This window comes from Bubalus kerabau, chromosome 6 (assembly GCF_029407905.1).
Source record: "Bubalus kerabau isolate K-KA32 ecotype Philippines breed swamp buffalo chromosome 6, PCC_UOA_SB_1v2, whole genome shotgun sequence".
Lineage (NCBI taxonomy): Eukaryota > Metazoa > Chordata > Mammalia > Artiodactyla > Bovidae > Bubalus > Bubalus kerabau.
Window position 1 is genome coordinate 93,985,992 of NC_073629.1, and position 21,980 is coordinate 94,007,971.

General features: G+C 42.6%; 2 protein-coding genes across 12 annotated transcripts in view; one reads left to right on the forward strand and one right to left on the reverse strand.

Moving 5' to 3' along the window:
* ECHDC2 (enoyl-CoA hydratase domain containing 2) overlaps positions 1 to 15,822 on the forward strand; it is a 31,684-nt gene extending 15,862 nt beyond the window's left edge. The window contains exons 4-10 of one of the 6 annotated variants that reach the window (XM_055585863.1): positions 2,729 to 2,815; positions 3,623 to 3,715; positions 5,350 to 5,406; positions 5,624 to 5,811; positions 10,381 to 10,431; positions 11,847 to 11,894; positions 12,732 to 15,822. In XM_055585863.1, the coding sequence (XP_055441838.1) occupies positions 2,729 to 2,815; positions 3,623 to 3,715; positions 5,350 to 5,406; positions 5,624 to 5,811; positions 10,381 to 10,431; positions 11,847 to 11,894; positions 12,732 to 12,809 (602 nt within the window). In that variant the 3' untranslated portion in view covers positions 12,810 to 15,822. Of the gene's footprint in view, positions 1 to 2,728; positions 2,816 to 3,622; positions 3,716 to 5,349; positions 5,407 to 5,623; positions 5,812 to 10,380; positions 10,432 to 11,846; positions 12,709 to 12,731 lie in introns of those variants that run through there. The other 5 variants (XM_055585864.1, XM_055585866.1, XM_055585862.1 and 2 more) reach the window with 5 other exon arrangements.
* ZYG11A (zyg-11 family member A, cell cycle regulator) overlaps positions 15,687 to 21,980 on the reverse strand; it is a 64,594-nt gene continuing 58,300 nt past the window's right edge. For 5 of the 6 annotated variants that reach the window (XM_055585860.1, XM_055585858.1, XM_055585856.1 and 2 more), the window contains 4 exons: positions 21,383 to 21,577; positions 19,569 to 19,630; positions 18,924 to 19,021; positions 15,687 to 15,863 (listed from right to left, as the gene is read on the reverse strand). In XM_055585860.1, the coding sequence (XP_055441835.1) occupies positions 15,700 to 15,863; positions 18,924 to 19,021; positions 19,569 to 19,630; positions 21,383 to 21,577 (519 nt within the window). In that variant the 3' untranslated portion in view covers positions 15,687 to 15,699. The remainder of the gene's footprint in view (positions 15,864 to 18,923; positions 19,022 to 19,568; positions 19,631 to 21,382; positions 21,578 to 21,980) is intronic. The other variant, XM_055585857.1, reaches the window with a different exon arrangement.

A 21,980-nucleotide genomic window follows, 5' to 3' on the forward strand; every position in this document is an offset into this window, starting at 1 on the left:
ATGGCAACCCACTCTGGTATTCTTGTCTGGAGAATCCCCATGGACAGAGGAGCCTGGCGGGCTATAGTCCATAAGGGTGCCAAGAGTCAGACATGACTGAAAAGACTTAAAACACAGCACAGGACTCATTCCCATTTAAAGATATGAACTCAGAGGTGAAATTCCTTGCTTAGAGCAACACAGCTAGTGAGAATTTGATTAGAACTTGACCTTTCTGACCCCCAAATCCTTGTTCTTTCTGTTCTGACCCTTCATTGAGGAAATGAGAAAACGGAGTCCAACGACACTCACTAGGTCTGTGGCCAAGATAGGACTGACTTACTGCCCCTTTGCCTATCTACAAGATTTCAGTCCCTGTCAATGAAACTCTTCCATGTCTCTGCACCATTTGGTCCTCACAACAGGGCAAGCACCACGCACTTCCTTTCAAAGATGAGAAATGCTGCATCCCAGGCCCACAAGAAGAAGCAAGCGAATGAGAGTTAAGAACTGACTCTGGGGTGGCTGTGGAGGGGGCACTGGGGAGACGGGAAGAGGCTGCGGAGGACGAGGGTGGGAAGTGAGTGATTCTTAGGCAGTTTCAAGGGCATGTGGCTCAGTCCCCAGGCCTCAACTGTCAGGATCCCGGTGAGCAGCCTGGGGCGGGAGGTGGCAAGGGAAGTATGCGGACCAATCTGCCTGACCCCGCTGACCTGGTCGAGGCCCTCCTCCTACTCCGGCCTCTTCCTTTGGCTCCCCCATGGTCTGACGTCTTCCATCATGGTCACTTCATGACTGTTAGCCCCGCTCCTCACCACCCCCAGCAAAGGACAGGAAAAGAAGGGGGCAAGCAGGAGGTCTGAATCTGCCTCTGATTTGCTCTGGAATCCTGGGCTAGTCCCTGTCTCTCTCTGGGTCTCAGTTTCCTGATCTGTCACTGAGGGGCTAGGACTAATCAGACTCCCAAAGGCTCTCCCAACTGACTTTCCCATAATCTAGGACTTGCAGAGAGTACGTTCACCCCCTATTCATGACTCAGGCTCCGGCTGTCTGGCCTTCAGTGACCCTCCACTGTCACTGCTCTCACCAAGGACCCTGCCCCCTCATGCCACTGTCCCTGCACTCACTCCTCATCTTACGTGACCTTCAGCATCACCCACCAAGCCCTTCTTTTAAAAAATAATTATACCTGATGTATGCCAATTATTTCTCAATAAAACAGGAAAAAATAAATTTTTATTTTATTACTATTTAATGTGTTTTGTGAGTTGTCACAAATATGTACATTATACAAAATTTACATTTAATCACAAAATTTACATTTTAATCACTTTTAAGTGTAAAATTCACTGGCATTAAGTGCATTCACAAGGTTATTCAACAATCACCACTATCCATTTCCAGAAAACTTTCATCATCTCAATAAACTATATACTGAAGCAATTCCTCCCCATTTCCCTAACACCCAGTAACCTCCATTCTACTCTCTATCTTTACGAATTTGCTTACTCTAAGTATTTAAGTAGAATCATACATTTGTCCTTTCATGGCTAGCTTATTTCACTTAGCATCATGTACTTCATGTTCATCCACATTGTAGCATATTGCAGAATTTCTATCCTTTTTAAAAAAGAATAATATTCCTTTTCACATACATATTCCACATTTTTTTAATCCATCTGTTGATGGACTTGGGTGGTTCCCACATTTTGGCTATTGTGATTAATACTGCTACGAACACTGGTGGGCACCTATCTGTTTTGAGTCCTTGCTTTCAATTCTTTGGGGTATATACTTAGGAGTAAAGTGGCTGGACCACATAGTAATCCTACTTTGAACTTTTGGAGGAAGCACCAAAATATTTTTCACGGCAGCTGTATCATTTGAGATTCCTACCAGCAGTACATCAGAGTTCTCCACACCAATGTCAACACTTTTTTTGTTACTTATAATCACCGTCTGAATGGGTACAAAGCACTATCCTATTGTGGTTTTTACCTGCATTTCCCCAATGATGTTGAGAACACTTTGCAGTGCTTACTGCCTTATCTTCTTTTTTAAATATTTATTTGGCTGCACTGGGTCTTAGTTGAGGGACACAGGATCTTCAGTCTTCATTGTCACATGCCACCTCTTAGTTCCGGCATGAGAGCTATAGTTCCCCAACTAGGGATGGAACTTGGGCCACCTGCATTAGAAGCCCAATCTTAGCCTCTGAACTAGCCGGGGAATCTCACTGGCTTATTTTCCTTGGAGAAATGTCTACTCAAGTCCTTTGTTTGTTTTTGGCCACTCTGCATAACTTGCATGATCTTAGTTCCCCAAACAGGGATCAAACCGTGCCCCCTGCAGTGGAAGCATGGAGTCTTAAACCACTGGACCACCAGGGAAGTCTTTTTTATTTGTTTTTAGTTGTAGGAAATCTTTATGTATCATAGATATAAGTTCCTTACCAGATGTATGATTTACAAGTTATTTCCTTCCATTCATGGGTTGTCTTTGCTCTCTTCATAATCTCTTCTGATGCATTAGTTTTTAATTGTGATGAAATCCAACTTATCTTTTTGTTGTTGTTGTGTCTCTCTTTTTTTGACTACCCTCCTCCCTCCCTGGCTTCCCTGACGAGTCTTCCTGGTGTTTCTCTTTCCTCTCTGGCCGCTTCTCTTCAGGTTTCCACTGCTGGATCCTTTGACAGCCTGGGATTCAGTGCCAGGTCATTTCCCAAGGGCTGTCACCCTTGCATCTGCAGGTGCAGACCTGAAGGAGCGGGAGCAGATGACTGAGGCAGAAGTGGGGCTCTTTGTCCAGCGGCTTCGAGGCCTGATGACTGAGATTGGTGAGGGTTCTGGAGTGGGGAGGAGGGGCGCATTCAGGGGTCCTGCTGATCCCAGCCTCACCCAATCTACCATACTCTAAAGACAGAATGGTTTCTGTTGTGAGCTCTGTGGAGAGATGATTCTCCCAGGGAGAGGGGCAGGGACAAGGAATTCTACAAGGAGGAGGGTGCCACGAGGGTCCAAAGGGCACTGGCTCCCCAGCATTAGTGCCCTGCTAGTTCTGACGCCCAGCCCTGTGCCCTCAGCGTACAAGCCTGGCCATTCCAGAGTCAACTTTCAGCAAGCATGCTTGCGGGCTTTGACAAATGCTTGTTCTTTTTCTGGAATATCCCTCCTAGGCCATATGAACTGTTTATGGATTTTTTAAGACAACCAGTGCCGCCTCCTCCAGGAAGCCATCCCTGGCCCATCATCCAAGCTTCCTTTCTCAGATCACTGATCACCCTGGGTCGTCATCACCTGTTTGCCCGTTGGCCTTCCCCATGTCAGATTCAATTCTGTTCCCAACACACAGAATGAGAAGGAAGAGTAAAAAGGCGGGTCCTGGGGAGGCCCACAGGAAGGTGGGCATGACTAGGTATCACTCTGCCCATCCATCTCCCCACTCCTATTCCCCAGCGGATCCCACAACTTTCCCCAGTGGGAAAACTGACTGCTAAGATAACCTGGCTGAGGTACCAGGTAAGCTCCCCAAACTTGGGACCAATGAAGCCTTCTATCACAACCAGCTAGACCGTCTCCTACCCTGAGACACTGTCCTGGTCCTACCAGGGCCTCGCAGGCTGAGCCCTCCTTTGTCTCCACAGCAGCGTTCCCTGCACCCACCATTGCAGCTATGGATGGGTTTGCCTTGGGTGGAGGCCTGGAACTTGCCCTGGCCTGTGACCTCCGAGTGGCAGGTACTGGGTACAGGGAGACGTGTGGAAGGGTGGGAGGGAAGAGTGAATGAAACGAGATAATTCTGGGGATTCTGCAGCCAGCCACTGCTCTCAGCTTTCCAACAAACCCCAGAACTAAAGGCAAAGTGGGAGCCAAGGAATTCAGGCAGCAGTGGTTCCCCACCCACCGCCCAGCCCCTGACTGCTACAGGACTAGTCCCTTCTCAGAGTCAGCTGCCCTCAGCTCAGGACTGCTCATACCAACCCCAGGGCAACTGCTGACACAACTAGAAAGAACATAGAGAGCGAAGGTTGGGGACAAAGGTATCTATTCAGTCTTCCAGTTCTGTCCAAGCCAGCTTTATCGATCACATTGTGAACAAAGGTGAGCCATGAGGGCAGTCTATGCCCAGTTAATCACAAGCATGACTGGGCAGAAACAGTGCCCTACAGTAGCTCTATCAGAATCCACAGAGGTTTGCAGTAGTAGCTCAGAGAAATTGAACTTTGAAGTGTGGAGGGCCGGGAGGATGAAGATAACTGACTGCTTTTTAACCTTGCGGACTTGGTGGTTAGTTGTGCCCTTTTTAGAGCCGATCAGAGAAGATATGAGACTTCCCTGTAGCTCAAACAGTAAAGAATCTGCTTGCAATGCAGGAGACCTGAGTTTGATCCCTGGGTCAGGAAGATCCTCTGGAGAGGGAAATGGCAATCCACTCCAGTATTCTTGCTTGGAGAATCCCATAGACAGAGAAGCCTGGAGGGCTAAAGTTCATAGGTAAAGAGTCGAACACAACTGAGCGCCTAACACTTACTTACTTACTTTAGAGAAGATCTGAGTGTCATCACGGTGCTACTACTTCTCCTGCCACCAAGAACTTTTTTTTAACATGTAGCCCCAGGCATAGAGGGACTTTATATCCACATGATACATAGCAAAGAGAAGCCATCAAAATACCAGGTCAGGTCATAGCACCAACTCTGGTTCTACCTGCCTGTTTAGGGGAGCTAACTTGCAGGGTTTGATGGATAGGAGGGTGAATGTAAACCCCTCCCTCCCATACTGCATGGTTCAGAGGGACTGTGTTGAGGGAATTCAGGAGAAGCCTGTGGGGTGGGACACTCAAGGAGGGATTCTCACAGGAAGTGCAACTCAGAAAAAAGGATGTGAATCAGAATACAGGAAAAATTCAGGCTGGCAAAAAGCTGGGAGGGAAAACTGGTAGAAGCAGGAGTCACTGACACACTAGGCCAGACCAGACTTAACATGAGACTAAGAATCCATTAACTTACAAATAGGTACTGGGTGTCATCCAGGAACCCTTCCTTGTTCTAAGCACCATGACCTCACTTAATCCTTAACAACTCTATAGAGCAGGTAAAAGAGACGTTATCATTTTTTTTCCCCCATCCACAAGGCTCAGAAAGGCTAAGAGTTGCTCAGTGAGTCGTGGAGGTAGGGTGAGTGCTGGGCCTTCTGACTTCCAGGTTAGGGCTCCTCTTCCAAAGGTAGTGACTGGAGGAGCCTGGCTGTAGCCACACCATGAGGGAAGTAATTGGCTGGAAGGGTGAGCAGAGCCCACAGAGTGTCTCTTATCCTCTGGGATTGGAGCTGGAAGACAGGGTGGGGGCTTCACTCTGTTTTGTCTAAGCAGCTTCCTCGGCTGTCATGGGACTGATCGAGACCACCCGAGGGCTCCTCCCAGGAGCAGGTAATCTCAACACACACCATCCATTCTTCTCTACTTGTTCAACTCCACTCTATCCAGCATAATTCCCTACTTTCCTCTTTTGCCCTATGTTCTGGGGTCTCCCCTGCCAGCCTAACCCAATCTCGTCCTCTGAGAGGTCTTGGCTGACTCCCAGCCAGGGCCTCCTCTGGGCCCCCACATTCCATGAGGATTCCCCATCCCTACTCCATCCTGGCAGGAGGGACTCAGAGGCTGCCTCGATGCCTGGGGGTGGCCCTGGCGAAGGAGCTCATCTTCACAGGCCGACGACTGAGTGGGGAACAGGCCCAGGCTCTGGGGCTGGTGAACCACGCTGTGGCCCAGAACGAGGAGGGCAATGCTGCCTACCACCGGGCACGAGCACTGGCCCAGGAGATCCTGCCCCAGGTACAACGGCTGCTCAGCACGGGCGGGCCTGTGCCACTGGGGACCACGGGTGGGGAAGCCAGGGGGCAAGGGTGTCTCATGCAACCACACAAGAACCATTTTCCCAGATTTATAAAATTAACCATCTCTGGCGGTTTTGCTTCCATTCATCCATCTAGTAAATAATACTAAATCAGATTTTAAGTTAAGATGAAAACTGAGTTCCGAGGAGCTGGGATCAATTAAGCTTGAAAATCCTCAGAAGAGCCTGTAAAACAGAACTTCCTGAGATGATGCAAATGATCTGTATCTGTGCCATCCACTAAGGCAGTCACTAGCCACGTTTTGTTGCTATGTCCGACTCTGTGCGACTCCACCGACTGTAGCCCAGCAGACTCCTCTTGTCCATGGTATTTTACAGGCAAATATACTAGAGTGGGCTACCATTTCCTTCTTCAGGGGATCTTCCCAACCCAGGGACTGAACCCGAGGCTCCTGCTTGCCAAGCAGTTTTTTACCCTTGAGCCACCTGGGAAGCCCCACTAGCCACATTACTTAAATTAAAATTTTACTTTCTCAATTACACTTCCCATATTTTAATGCTAACAGACACATCTGGCTGTTGGCTATTGTACTGGACATTGAAGCATGAATGTGTTCCAAAACTGAAAATGCAAGATTGTTTAAAGCAGATAAAGAACTACCAGCCCATCTTTCGACCATACTACGTGGTGGAAAAGCACTTGAAATACATGATGTAGGACATGTGTTAAGACCCATACTTTTTTTTAATCCTCAAAGAGCCTATTAGCATAGTCTCCCCAAAAGTGTAGATTCCCAGGGAGATGTAATCTCCAAGTACCCGAGAGGCTCCACTGGCTTCTCACTTCTCTAAGAGAGCCAGAGGGACGTCCCAAGTTTCCACAAAGATAGGCAAGCAGCTGAAATGGAGCCAGGTTCTGTTAAGTTGTAATACTCACTGAGCCCATATGGTGCACCCTCATCCTTCAGACACGACCAGACACAAGCAATCCTGGGTACTTTAATAGTGTCCCAGTGTTAGGACAATCCAGGTGAGGTGATCATGCCTGTCGCGTCTGTGCTGTAACAGACCCAACAAGGTGAAGCGACTGCTCATCAAAGTCAAAGAAAGTGACTGCACCACCACAAAGACAGACACTGTTTTGGCATCCATTCTGCATAATACAGAAATACAGATGATAACTAGCATTTTAAAGAGTGCAGACCATGTACACAATTTCTAAAGAACAAACTAAATCTTTAATGGATTTCAAATACAAAAAATTAAAAACATGTTACAAAAGTAATATAATATTGTTAACCATACGCTATCATTTTAATATTATTAACACAATATTTGTATTAATCATAAAAAGTAAAAAAGAGTTATCTTATTTAGGGGGAAAAAAAAAATCTCCCTCAAATAATCCTGCCTCTTTTTACAACTTTGAGATCTTTACTTACTTGCTTAGTTACTTGAGGGCAAGGAGTATAAAAAACTGATGGTAAGTTTGGTTTAAAAGCATTTGTTTTGTCTTCATTTCTTGTTTATAGTTTCATCACATATAAATGGAGAGTCTGAAGCTGTTCATTTTAATGCTGTCGTGTTTCTCTTATACTTGGTCAGAAAGTCTGAACTGATAACAAAACTCGGAGTGACTCGGGGTAGTAGCTGATTACACTTACACAGACTGAGGGGTCTATTTGTAGACTCTAGGGTTTGTCTTTTTGCATAAAATAAATAACTGGGTCTTTGAGCTTAGTCTCACGACTTTTCAATATATTGAAATAATGGTATTTTACTAATTACTAGTATTTCAGTATTTAAAAGTAGCTTTCCATACCAAAACAACAGCCTACCAAAAACTAGTATTAGAATCACTAATGCAAATCCTGGGGCATTCTGATGCAACCTGTTTAACTTCCAGGTGAGTTACTGAGTGCCAAATATGAAAAGATTCCTTATGGGCTGAGTGCAAGAGATGCTGTTGTAGACAGCTGCCCTCTAGTGGACAAATTACCAAAACCAGCAGTGAAATTGCTCCAGAGATTACAGCCCCAAAGAGCCTATCAATAAACACAAGGTACAGAAATTAACACTCAGATTTTCCCTTTAAACAGTAAATATACTTTACCCTTTGAATATGGATTTGAATACATTTTCCATTTGAACATCAAAGTAATGGAACATCCTGTGGCAACTGTGACTCACCGTTCTCATTTCCAAATAACACAATGATCCATCGTATTTCTACCTGAGCTTCACAGAGTGTTCCATTCAACAACACAAGTTGGAACTGTGAAGGTTCACTTATACATGGATTTTTTTCCCCACTAAACACATACTACAGCACTACACGATCCAAGGTTGGTTGAATTTGTGGATGTAGAACTCTTTAAGTTCTGTGCAGATTTTTTACTGCATGGACAGTTGGTTCGCCCAAGCTCTGGGTTGTTCAAGGGTCAACTACATATATGTACACACACATACTCAGAAACATAAATATGTGTGTTTTCAACACAGGGACAACATGCTATATAGTTTTTAATTTTCTTCAATGAGAAATTAGTAGTTATATTCATGATAAACAAATCAAAAAGGATAGAAGAATAAGAAGGACATAGAGTAAAAATCAAAAGTAGGGTGACCCTGTTATCCTGGGGCTGTCCAGGTTCAAAGTGAAAAGTCCCACATAGTAAAACACTTCAGTCACTGGCAAAAAGACAAGTGTTTTGGGTCACCTAAACAGTCCTCAGTCCCCCAGTCACTCTCCCCAGAGATGACCACTGTTAACAGTTCGCATACTCTTCCAGAAATATTAATTGTACATGTAAAATATACACATATACTCACATATCTAATTCTAAATTCCTTTAGGACAATTTAGGGAACAAGGAACACACCTTTAAAGGCTAGTCCAGTTCTAACTGACGTTTGAAAACATAAACTATGCACAGAAAAGAATTCAATCAGTATGGAAAAGTATAAAACAAAAAGTGAAGTTCTTCATTCTCATGACCTTTCTCCCCAAAGACACATCACACCAACACCTTCTACACAAACTGAATAATATACACAGCACGATGCAGCTTCCTTTTTTCATCTTATATGTTGCAGAGTTGCTCATTTCAGCACATACTTATCAACCTCATTCATTTAAAAACTGCACACTTTGTCATTCATGGTATGGATGTGCCATCATTTAACCAGTACTCTAGTGAGGAACATTCACATTACTGACATCTTTATGCTCCTGAAAAAGAGCTGGAGTGATTAACTTTGTACATCTTAGTGTACTCTTGGAAGTGAATCTATAGGGTAGATGCCTACATGGAGTTACAACATGAAAGAGCATGGGCATCTATCTAATCTGTCAGTTCTTGTCAAACTGTCCTCCTGAAGCATTGTTCCAGTTTACTCTCCATTCAATTATGTGTGCAAATACTTCTCATCAATAATGGGCATTACCAACCTTTACAGTTCCCAAGTGTGAAGTGAAAAGGAGCACCTAACTGTTCTGATCTACGTTTCTTTAAAAGTAAAGCTGAGCACACCTTGTGTCTTTTTTTCTTTTTTGTGAACTAGCTTTCCATACTGTGTGAATGCTAAAAAGTATATATATATATATATATATATATATATATATATAAGCTTTTTGTAAAGGAAATGCTTCTGTCACAATATCACAAATATATTCTCCCAGATCTTGATTTTTGCTTGAATCTGTGGTATTTTTCCCAGTCTGAAGTTCATCTTTATGTAGCTAGTTTTTTCATTTATGGTTTCCATGCTAACAGACTTTTTAAATTGTTCTTTCCTGATAAAGTCTTACAAAACCTTCAAATAATACAATATGAACAAAATAGGAGGCAAACGCACTCCTCACCTGGAAGTGCGGTGGGGGATGGACAGCCAGACCTGCAGTGGCACAAAATAATTAGAAGCAAGACCAATGAGGCAAAGATGGTCACTTTGCTGCTCTTGCTTCCAAGTGGCCCTACAAAATGGCCCTCAGGATTTCAACCCCCGCCTGTCAGATTCCAAAGTCCAAGTTCCTACTACTGACCTTTTTCACCCTACTGGGGTAAAACATGCTTTCAGTGGAGGCTTGCCTTTGTTGAGATGAGAGGGGTAGAGGAAGGGACAGGAGTGGGAAAGGTGACTGGGAATCAGATCCAAGCTTTGCTGCTGACTGAACAAATGTGGCCAACTGTTTCCCCACCCTGAGCCTCAATTAAACCCCTCCTGAAGGGCTGGGGAGCAGCCTGTGACCGTTAGACAAGTCTGTGGGTGGGAAAGCATGTGTACAGTGGAGTATGTTGTACATGCTGGAGGCATGTATTAACTGACAAGAATTCCAGATGGTCAGGACTAGGAGGGTTAGGGATCGGTTAGGCTTCCTTCATTATTGAAAAGGAACATCAGCTAATGAGTAGGTATAACACTAACAAAAGTAAACACTGTCACTAGAATAGCTGGATTTCTACCCAGACCTGTTCCTCATCATGGAGCTTGTGTGCCTGTGAGCACCAACTGATCCCCTCAACCAAGCGTTTGCTTTTCCCTAGGCCCCCATTGCTGTGCGGCTGAGCAAAGTAGCCATTGACCGAGGAATAGAGGTGAGAGGGTTCTGGGTCGGAACTTAGCATCTGCTAAGGTCAGTGGGGTGGCTGGGAGGCAGTGCTTTCAGGGCACACAGATGGACAGCACAGCCGGAAAGAACTCAGGAATCAGACTCTTCTAATAGACTTGGAGCCCGAACCTCTCTCTTTGTGCCTTAGTTTTACCCATCTACAAAATGAAGTTTGGCCAGGTAAAAATACTCCAAATTATATTTTATCCTCATTTCTCTCCCTTGGAGAGAGAAGGTAGCTGAAGTCCAGAAAGGGTAAATGACTTATCCGGGGTCACAGAGCAAATGAGTTACAAGAACCCAGGTCTGCATGGCTATCAGTCCATGTTCTCAGGATTATGCTGGTGGTCAGCAATGCGGCCTCACAGACGGGGCTCAGGCATGCTGACTTGGCTGCAGCTAACTCATCCTACACATCAACTTATTCATTTATTACACACTAAACCTAGATCTGAACTGGGACACCGGAATGAATCAAATATGGTCACTGCCCCCAAGGTGGGGAGAGGGACTGACACAAGTCACTAATAAAAAGTCAAGTACCAAATAGACAGCCCGGAGAGGGTAGAGCTGAACCATCCATGGGGCTACTGGGTACAGGGCTGGACAGTGCTGCGTTGGAGAATGTTTTCTAGAACTGGGGTTTAGGCTGGATAAGAATTCCAGAAAAATTGGAAAGTGTGACAGAAAAAAGAGGTGTATAAATAAGCAACTCAACTGAACAGGAGGAAGGGATGAGTGAGTCAGACAGCAGTGAGGTTAGGGGCATGGGCCCTGGTGCTGGACCATCTGGGTTCCAAGACCTGTTTTTCCACACACCGTTGTGTCTTTACACAAATCACTCCACCTTTCTATGCCTCAGATTTCTCAGCTGTGTAGTAGGGAAAATAACTGCTGCCATGAACAGTACTTCTCTTACAATAGTGCCTTTAAGTGAGTAATAACAAGCAGTGGACAGTAGAGACTGGGAAGCTGCCAGGGGCCAAGTCATGCAGGCCTTGGTTCTGAGGGCAGTGGAAAGCCAGCAGAGTTCATTAATGGGGGTGACAGGAGACATGGTGAGGCAGCCAGGTGGGGAAGGAGGGGACAATGGCCATGCAAGCACAGCTCACACACTCCCTCCTCATCTCTAAGGCTGTTTGTAATCCCCCCTGTTGTTCCCACAGCCCCCACTCATCCTAGCACTGCTTCACCTCTGTAATGAATGGTGTTCCCTCTCCAGTAGGGGATTCCTTATCACACCATCTCTCTCCATATGGGCTGGCATACAGTAAGCCTGGATAATTCTTTGCTAGAAGAATCCAGGAAACAGCAGGAAGTGGTGTAGAGAGCAGGGCGAGCTGGCGCCCAGGGCACATGGAAGTGGGCAAGGCTGATCCAGGCACCACTTCTTTCCCGCAGGTGGACATCGCATCAGGGATGGCCATTGAAGGGATATGCTACGCCCAGGTACGTGTCTGCTGCCAGTCCTGCATGCTTGTAAGCAGAGGCCAGGCCAGACTGGGGTCCTTGGGTACTATTAGTACATGACCAATTGAACAGGTTACTCCCAACCCACACAGTCAGTCTTTGGGGCACTCCTCTCCTCAGTCAGCCTGCACTGATCCCAGGGGAGCCACAGAGCACTCTCCAGGGCTGTTTCCTCAGCCATCTAATGGCACCACACCCTGCCCTACTTTGCTGCCCAGATAATCAAAGAGGAACCGGACAGAAAGAAGAGCAGCTTCTGAGTTCTCTGTATCAGTGGCTACTGGTACAGGCCAGGCTGTACCAGCCTAGAGCCCAGGCTGGAGGATGCCAAGGCCTTGATTATTGCCCATAGATTATGTATGCTCGATGGTGGGACAATAAACTGTGGCTGGCCCATTTAGCCCCTTACTCCTTAGTGAGTCAAAAACATTAATCTCCAGGCTAACAAGTAACAAAATCCTCCTAAACGGGGGTTTGGGAACTTGTAGAACCCAATGTAAACCAACTGCATACCAGGATTCAGAGCCAGAGCTCTTACCACAAAGCCTAGTCTTTGTTTTCTACCGAGTAGCCTCATTTCAGACTGCTGAATGAGACTGTGAGCTCTCAGAGGCACATACACTGCGCACAAAATCAGGCTGGTGTGAGGAAACTAAGGAGCCACCAAGGCCCACACGTTTGCATGACCCAACACCAGAGTCCAAAGACAGTGAAAGACTTGGATTCTGGCCTCGCCATGGGCTGAACAACCTTGAGCAAGTCTTTACTGGTTTCTGGACCTGTCCCTGCAAATTGATACTCTGTATGTTGTTTCAGAACATCCCAACCCAGGATCGGCTGGAAGGCATGGCTGCTTTCAGGGAGAAGCGCCTCCCCAGATTTGTTGGCGAGTGACCTCCATTTAACCTGAAGCAAGGGAGATGCACACCTTACAGGGCAGGATCCAGAAGACAGATGTGCAGCACCTCTGCCCTCATTACTTCACCTCTGCCCTCATCATTTCACCTCTGCCCTCATCATTTCACCTCTCTGGGTTCCAGATTCCTCACAAGGACAATGATGGATAGGAAACGACAGGCATGCTGCCTGGTTCTAGGGTGCTGACTGTGCCACCTACTGCTCCCCTCGTTACTCCTCACCCAGGCGAGCTCATCACTGGAGTTGGGTTTGCTTTGGAGCATACCTGTCTCTCCCTAATAGAACAATAAACTAAGGATAAAACAGACCCCTCTGGGCCCTTATAGCAGGCACTCAAGTCTGATCACTGCGTCTCGGTTATTAGGTGCTCACCAGAGACGCAAGAGGCTGTAAGAACCACCCCACAATGGCCCTGTTTCTCCCTCAGTACAACAGAGATAATAAGGAGACCTTGGTTGTGGTTGAATAGACTCAGCTCTCTGCCAGTTACTCACTGTTTGCCTCAGCCTCCTCAACTATTATAATGAACCTGTCTTGAGGATTAAAAAATAATAAATAAAATACCTGATGTTCCATAACATGAGTTATGATTAATATACTGTGTTCTTTTAAGAACCAGATGAAATCACTGCTGTGAAAACCTTTTGTAAACTGTAGGGTGGCAGGCAAATCTTTGCTGGTGCATTTAATAACTTTCAGGTGCCCTGAGAAGGGAACGATTAACTCAGGTGGACAACATGGAAGATTAAGAAATGGACAGGTAATACTGCAGTTGAAGGCTGAAGGATCAAACAGGCAATGGAGGCAAAGAAGAGGAAAACTGAGGGGAATAGCACAAGCAAAAAAGCAAGATGATGGCACTCTGAAATAAAGGGGGGCTGATATACACATGTGCACACTAGCCTCAGCAGCCCTCCTCCTATACCAAGGCAGGGCAAGAGACAGTCATGTGGTCATTCTTTAACTGATCTGAGCTTCCTAAGCCTGTGCCTGGGCAGGCTCAGGAGTTACTGAACCATGGGCATGGGCATGGACACAGACCAGTAACATTGTTGACTTGCTTTTAAAAACAAATGTGCCTCAAAGCTGTACTCATTTCCTGGAAGGAAAAGTAAGACAAGAACCCAAGTCTTAGGAATCAGCACCAACCCCACAAGCAATTTTTGTCTACTTAGAAGTAACCATCTTGTTGTACTTCCTTCTTCTTATCTGTTGAAGTGAAGTGAAGTCACCCAGTCATATCTGACTCTTTGCAACCCTATGGACTGTAGCCTACCAGGCTCCTCTGTCCATGGGATTTTCCAGGCAAGAGTACTGGAGTGGATTGCCATTTCCTTCTCCAGGGGATCTTCCCAACCCAGGGCTCGAACCCGGGTCTCCTGCATTGTAGACAGACGCCTTTACCATCTGAGCCACCAGGGAAGACTAAAACTATCCCAGAGGACTGTTGAAAATCAGAGAAAATGTACAGAGGTGCCCAATGCTGAACTGGACCTCAACAGGTACTATTTCCCACTCATCCTCCTCACATCAGCCCACGGTTGTATCTGGTAACAGCATGTTCTGACATATGAAACCCAGGTCAGGAAACTAAGACATACTTTTAGAATCATGCACAAGAGTGAATGAGAAAATCTGTGGAGTTTCAGGGCCGTTGAAGGAAGCAGGTCACAAATTCCCCTTATCCAGTGGGACACCAGTGAGCAATAGTTTGAGAAGATAATTTAGAATAAGAATAAACCTCATTTGATTTCAAAAGACGATATGGGGCATTCCAGTTAAGAATCTGGGCAGCTTACAGTATAAAAATCTAATCCTAAAATAAGCTACCAATTTAAAAAAATTGTTTCTTCGAAAAATTTAAATGACTGGCATAACATGTTTCATTGACTGTCAACAATGTGAGGAAGGACTTCATTCCATAGAGCACATTTGCAGAGGACACAAACAAAAGCCTTTCATAGCTTACACTGGGGTTGAGGTTGGTTCTTAGAAAAGCTCATTATTTTTCTCATCCAAGTTAGGTAAGAGCACCTCTTTAAATCTTTGGCACAGTCCTTCCTCTGTTTTGGTCACAGTCGCACTCAAATTAAAAATCTGAGGGACTGAGATTTATACTCGCTATATAATCTTTCATCTAAACACTTCTCAGTCCTGTGACCAGGCCCCACCAGCACCAATTACCCACAATATTATTATGCTCATTCAGTCTAGGGTGTAAAGTTGGAGGAAAAAAGGTCAAAGGTAGACTACCCAAAAATCATAAAAATGTATTTCTCTTTCCTCCACCCAACAAGTGGAAGGTAATTTGGTATGTATTTAAAAAATTTTTTCCCTTCCCTCCAATAGAGGTTCTGCCTTCCAAACAGTACATTTAAACACACATGTTTCCTAGAACTCTTTCATGCATTTTTTTTCCAAAGGCCTCATATAGCCAGGAATAACAACTCAGGAGATTCTTTCAACCATGAAATTGAACATAAATACAGAGGTCCCCCATAGGTATTTCTTTTTTTCTTTCCGCTGACAAATACTCAGTTAAGAAATTGGTCAGGGCTAGAGAAAATTAACTGGCACAGCTGTTTGAACAAAAGCTTACAGGTCTTCCCACAGAGTCCAGGGCTTGACTTTTCAAAACTACTGAAAAGGTATTCCAAGAATGATTCCAACTTGATTTGAGATTATGGCTATCACACAAATCCAAACTTCTTATAACTTACAGAAAATCATCCCCCAAAAGGCCAACAAGGCGGTCAGCTCACAAACTCCGACAACTTGTTTCAATCCAACACTTGATTGCTGATACAGCAGAAGGCCTGATACTGAAGACGCAGCACCTCTGAGGCCCTGAGGTTAAGAAGGGCCTTCAACAGAGAGAGGGCCTCTGGTAATTCATAAAGTACATTTTGAAGTCATCTACAATGGAGGCTGCGATCTGCTGTGCTTGGGGGTCTGCCTCACTGTGCTCCAGGATGTCACACAGAAGTTGCAATCCTTCTTCTTCAACTAACATTTTGCAGTATTTGCTGGCTGAAAGAAAATCAAGCGAAGAAACCTAATGTTCAAGTTGGTGTTTTAAATATTCCCAATTACCACATTCATCATTTTAAAGATGCCAATAATGCTTGGCTTACGCAATTTGATAACGGATGATTATTTTATTAAGTTTATTTCCAGACAACTCTATGCTTCAAATATCTCTAGCTAGAAGGATAAGAACTTCTTTTATTACAAAAATAAAAATTTCATGTTCAGGCAGTATGCTGAGCTAGATAACCTAAAAATACCAGAGGCTGGATAAAATATAATTGAAAATTTTTAAATTCATGGTTGAGTGTACAAAGTAAAGGAGTCAGACACAAAGAGCAAAAAAAAGCACTTAAAGCTCATGTAACCTCACCTGTAATTTTTCTGGAGTAGAAACGGACTGTCAGTTTCAGTAATCTAGGAATTTCAATTTTAACTTGAGGAAGTCAGAAGCAAAAATAATGCATAAATTTGGCCCCTCAAAAGGCCAGATGAGACAAGAGATAAGACAATGAAACATCTCTATCTTGGCCTGGGTTCTGGGGAGAAGTCTTTCCTGAGTCCCAAGTTGGGATCTCAACCCAAGTTGGTACAGGGTTAGCCTAAATGTTCTTGGAATCCTTGAGCTGAGAAATTAATATAAGGATTAGACCAATCCCAGGAAAACCTCCAGAACACTTGACAGAAGCAAATACAAAACTGTACTAAAGGGACATGCCCACAACTCAGTCTGAAAAAGATTCTCTTAATCAGTGAAATAGTCAATTAAACACAGAAACCATGATCCAAAACACATTTAAGGACTTCCCTGGTAGACTAGTGGTTAAGATTTTGCCTTCCAATGCAGGGGACATGGATTCAATCCCTGCTTGGGGAGCTAACATGTCTCATGGCCAAAAAACCAAAACATTAAAAAAAAAAAAAAACACAGAAGCAGTTTTCTAACAAATTCAATAGAGTTTAAAATGGTCCATCCACATGAATAAAAATCTTAAAAAGAAAAAACACACAACTAAGACAACCAAGAATGCAGTAAAAAGAAACAAAGACATGGATACTTTTATTTTTAATGGTTACAAGATATGTAGGACTGATTGAGAGAAGATATAAGATATTTCTGATAAATGTTATAAGAAAGGAACAGAGAGAATAGCTGGAGGGTAATACTTTAAAAGAAAATTTTTGAAAATGTTCATCGATTTTGTAAGGTATAACCATGATCTGAAATCCAGAGGCCATAGAACAAAACAATGACTAGCAAAAACAATGAATAAAATCAAGACAATAAACTGGAAAAAAATATTTGCAAGAGTTCCTTCAAATTAAAAAGAAAAAGATAAAAAAAAAAAAACAAAAAAAACAGTAAACAACCATAAGCAAAGGAAACCAACAGACAATCCAAATGTAAGAAAAGACAGTTAACCTTACTTAAAATGTCAAGTTAGAATCACTTTCACCTTAGACAGGCAAAGATCAAAAATTCAACTAAAAGTTTTGCAAGAATAAAAGGAAACTGCAAGCTCTCATATATTGCTGATGGGAATGCAAACTGGTAATCAACTCTCTGGAAGACAGTTTAGCAATACCCAACAAAATTATAAACATTCATAACATTTTGACTCAGCTCTGCAAATTATACTCACAAAGTGTACTATGCTTGTACTAATACTATGCTATGTGCAAATGCTAATACTATAAGCCAAGCAATGTTTAAATGCTTTGCAAATGTTAACTCATTTAATTCTCATAACAGTCCTAGAAAACAGGTACTTGGATCCCCATTTTACAGATGAGGAGACTGGGGCACAGAAAGGCTAAGTAACTTGCTCAAGCTTCTACAGTCAGTAAATGGAGAAACAGGGAGTAAAGTTCAAATAGTCTGGTTCTGGGGTCTGTTCTCTTAATCATCAGACATATATATCTTTCCTAAATATATACAGTGTGTGTGTGTGTGTGTGTGTGTGTGTGTTTTCCCCTGGTGGTCCACTGGTTAGGACTCCAAGATTCCACTGTAGGGGCCCAGGCTCAATATCTCCTGGGGGAATTAAGATCTCACATGCTGTGGGTGTAGCCAAAAATAAAGAGAAGTGTTAGGGCAAGCTCCTAAAAACCATTTTTCTCTATCAGTTCTTTCCTAATTATTCTGCCACTTTAGCCTTAGAATAATCTTCAGATTCCTCATCATTTACTGTATTCATTCACTTGAACTGTATTATATATGTGAATAGAAAAGAACTGAGAAGTATAATATGTCCATAATTATTTCAGTCTATAAATTATTTCCTACAGTTTTTTGCACATAGGCCCCAATACTTGTTAAAGCTATTTTAAGATAGTTTATGCTTTTGATAGTTAAACATTTCATTAATTCTAAAAGTTATACCTTTAAGATTTTTCAGCATAAAATTAGTCTATAATCCTTTTTATAATACAAATTCTTTAATTCTTTTATACAGAATTAAAGTCTAGGATTCTTTTATAATACAAGCAAAAATTTTAGTAATAATCCTTAGCAAAGAAAAAAAGCCAAGAATTCCCAAGAGGAATTTAAAGCAACAAATGTGGAAAAACATTTAATTTCCTGAGAAACAACTCCTGACATCTGGCCCCCCAGTCTCCCACAAACCACTACAAAGAGGCAAATCTATGTATTACTTATAGGAAAGATAGTATTACGATAAAATATTCAGTGAAGAGAAAGCTATAGGATACCATGCACAGAATGAGCCCATTTTGTCTAAAAACATATGCACGTACAGTATATAATAACCATAGCATATATACAGAAAATTACCTGGAAGGATAGTTATAGTTAGCTAATGAACAGTGCTTGCCTGTGGGGAATAGGAGCGAGAACACACTTTCACTTTCTATATTGCTGACCATCCATCCCCAAATAAATTATAATTCTGTAGCATTTTTTATACTAATACAAAAGCTCTTTAGTTTCTTCTTAAAAAGGGTTAAAATCAGGACATAAGAGAACAATTTTTCAAAATTCCATCTTGAACTTAATCCTTATACAAAAAAATAGCTAAAAAACAATTATTTTTAAATACATACGGTTTTTACTGCAGACATGATACATGGCCCATAGTGCCCAGAGCTGAACCTCTGGTTGAGAGAAGTTGCCAAGGAGCGGGAAAAATGCCTTGAAGGATCTAAGTAAGTACAAAGAAGATATTTCTTCAGAACTCAGGCTAACATCAGGGATATAGTAATATTTTCAACATCCCCACAGCCACTTCCAGAGTCAATTCTTAATTAAGACAGATGTATTGCTGAGCATATAATTGGAACTAGCATTTAAGATGGAGAAGGAAATGGCAACCCACTCCAGTGTTCTTGCCTGGAGAATCCCATGGACAGAGAAGCCTGGTAGGCTATAGTCCATGGGGTCACACAGAGTCGGACACGACTGAAGCGACTTAGCAGCAGCAGCAGCATTTAAGAAATTATATTCTGTGTTAGGCACTATACATTCAAAAACTGATTCCACCCTCAATATTGCACACTGCCAGCTTCATTTTACAGATGACAAAAACTAAGTCTCAGAGATTTTCTTAAAGTGATTTTACAAGTATCACAAAGAAATCGGATTTGAATACAAGGCTATTTGATTCTAATATTTTATTATACCATGGCCTCTACAGAGTGAGTAGACTAAGGACAAGCTTTAAGAGAAGTACTACACCATGACGAAATTACCTGTAAGTAACCAAAGCTGTCATCTTACAACTTGAACTTGGCCATTTCTGGATGGTTGCATACTACACAAAAAGAGAAATCACGATTCTAGTATTGTTTCATGTCATTTATAATTATATACATATGAAACAATATAAATTTTCAAAATCAAAGATTACTCAAATTTAGGTATACCTAACCAACCATTAATTAGACAGCCATTATATATGTAGAATATGAAGAAAGTCATGTGGAAAACAATACACCAGAAAGGGACTTCTGTTTAAAGATGGAAGACTGAGCATGAATGGAACAGTACAACTGGTTTAAAAGAAGATAAACACACATGAAACAAAGCAGAAGAAAAATGGCAAGTGATTTAATAGGTCTAGCACTGGGGAAGGTTAAAAAAAAAAAAAACCATTTTGAACAGAACCCCTATAACAGACCTAAAAACTGGGCATACAAAGTACTTCAGGAAGTGAGATTACAGGTAGGCTTAAAATAGGAGGACTGGTTCAAAGTACCAAGGAATCAAGACTACCAGATCTCCTCTACCATCCCTTACAAAAATTTATGGACTGGGCAACCCCATGAACAATTAAGGTTGGAAGTACCATGCTAAAAACAGGGGGCTAAAGTGAAAAATCTAAATACTAAATGCTGAGGTGCCCCTGCCCTCAACTCTATCCTTCTATGGGTGTTTAGACTGTTGGAAGCCAACCTTATGATTTTCAATCAGGAGAATAGGAATTAAGCAAGGGAGGGAGGCAGGGAGAAAAAGAGGAAAGAAGGAAGGAAGAAGTAAAAGAGGAAGAAGGGCTGGAGGAATGAAAAGGATAGAAAGAAATCTCCTAGAAGTGAAGGAAAACAAGATTCCAGAGCAGTAAGTAGCCAGTGGAACAGATGAAAATAAACTCATATCGAGGCACATCACTGAGATTTCCAAACAATAAAGATAAAGATCTTAAAGCTTCCAAAGAAAATTGGCACAGGACTTCTCAACAGTGATACCAAGAAATAACAATGGAGCAATGACCTAGAAATGTGAAAGGAAAACATTTCAGTACTTGAGTTTTATATCCAGCCATCTGATCAACTAAAGGTGAACGTAAAATAAAGGTCTTTCAAATATAAAAGGTTTAAAATTCTTTTCTTACATCTCTTAGGAAGCTACTAGAGGATATGACCCAACAGAATGCGGGAGTATACCAAAGAATAGGAAGGTATGCAATCCAGGAAACAGGGAATCCAACATGAGAGAGCAAAGAGAATCTTCAGGACGACAGTAAAGGAACTTCCTGGGATCTAACAGATATACAAAATATATCTAACAGATGGAACAAAAACAGAGGCTTGGGAAAGAAGCTGACATGGACAGAATACACTTAAGTGTACTGAAAGGAGACATATACTTGGAGTATAAGAAAAGGTGTGCACTGGGAATTTTCATTTTCCAAAGTGGAAAATAAACTGACAATGTCTAAAACTACCAAGTCAGACATAACAACGTATGTTAGAGATAAGAAGGTAAACACCAAAAGAAACAGCTTTAAAAAGAGCTGAAAGTGGGAAGCAGAAGTAAAATAACCTATATAAACTGCATGCTTAATTTTATAAAAGCAAAGTATCAGAAAGAATGCAGAAAATGTTAATAGAGGTTAGCTTTGGGTGTTAAGGTGTGGATGATTTATAATGTTTTGTTTATAATTCTTCTCTATCTTTCCCATTTTCTACAATTAACACATATTTCAAAAACTCTTATGATCTAGAAAAATAAGTTTTCTGCAAGAAGAGATGACTCTGGATTTTGTAAAGAGGAACAGTCCTTATACCAGATCCTGGAGAAGCGCTGTCCTCTGGAGGTCATAGGATATCCAGGGCTGTTTGTCAGATGTCAGGTGGGCTATGATGCCTGCAGCTAAATAGCTGACTTCCAATTCCTTGCTATGGAGCAAGCTGCTGATATGCTTTACCATATCTTCAGTAACCAGCTTGGAAGAGAGTTCTCTGACTTCAGCTATGTTGTTCTATGGGGCAGATGGAGTAGAGAATATCAGGAACTGGTTCCTCTCCCTCTCTTACTGCTCAGCTCAGATACATATAAGAACACTCAGTCCACCCTCCTCCCTCTGATTTAGCCTCACATCTACTACAAACCCATCCCCTTGATGATAAAGATGATTAGTAAGAATAAATCATTGAGGAAGCACTTACTAAGTGCCAGGCACTGCACTTAGACTGAAATGTCTTTTTTATCTGCCTTATCTTATGTCTTTTTTTATCTGCCTCATCTCATTTAATCTTTGATAGTCCTACAAAGAAGTTTGACACTCAGAAAGACTAACTTGTCAGCTTCACATCGCTAACAACTGGTTGGAGTAGATTACAAATCCAGGTCTGACTCAAAAGCTTAACATTCCTGGGGCCTGC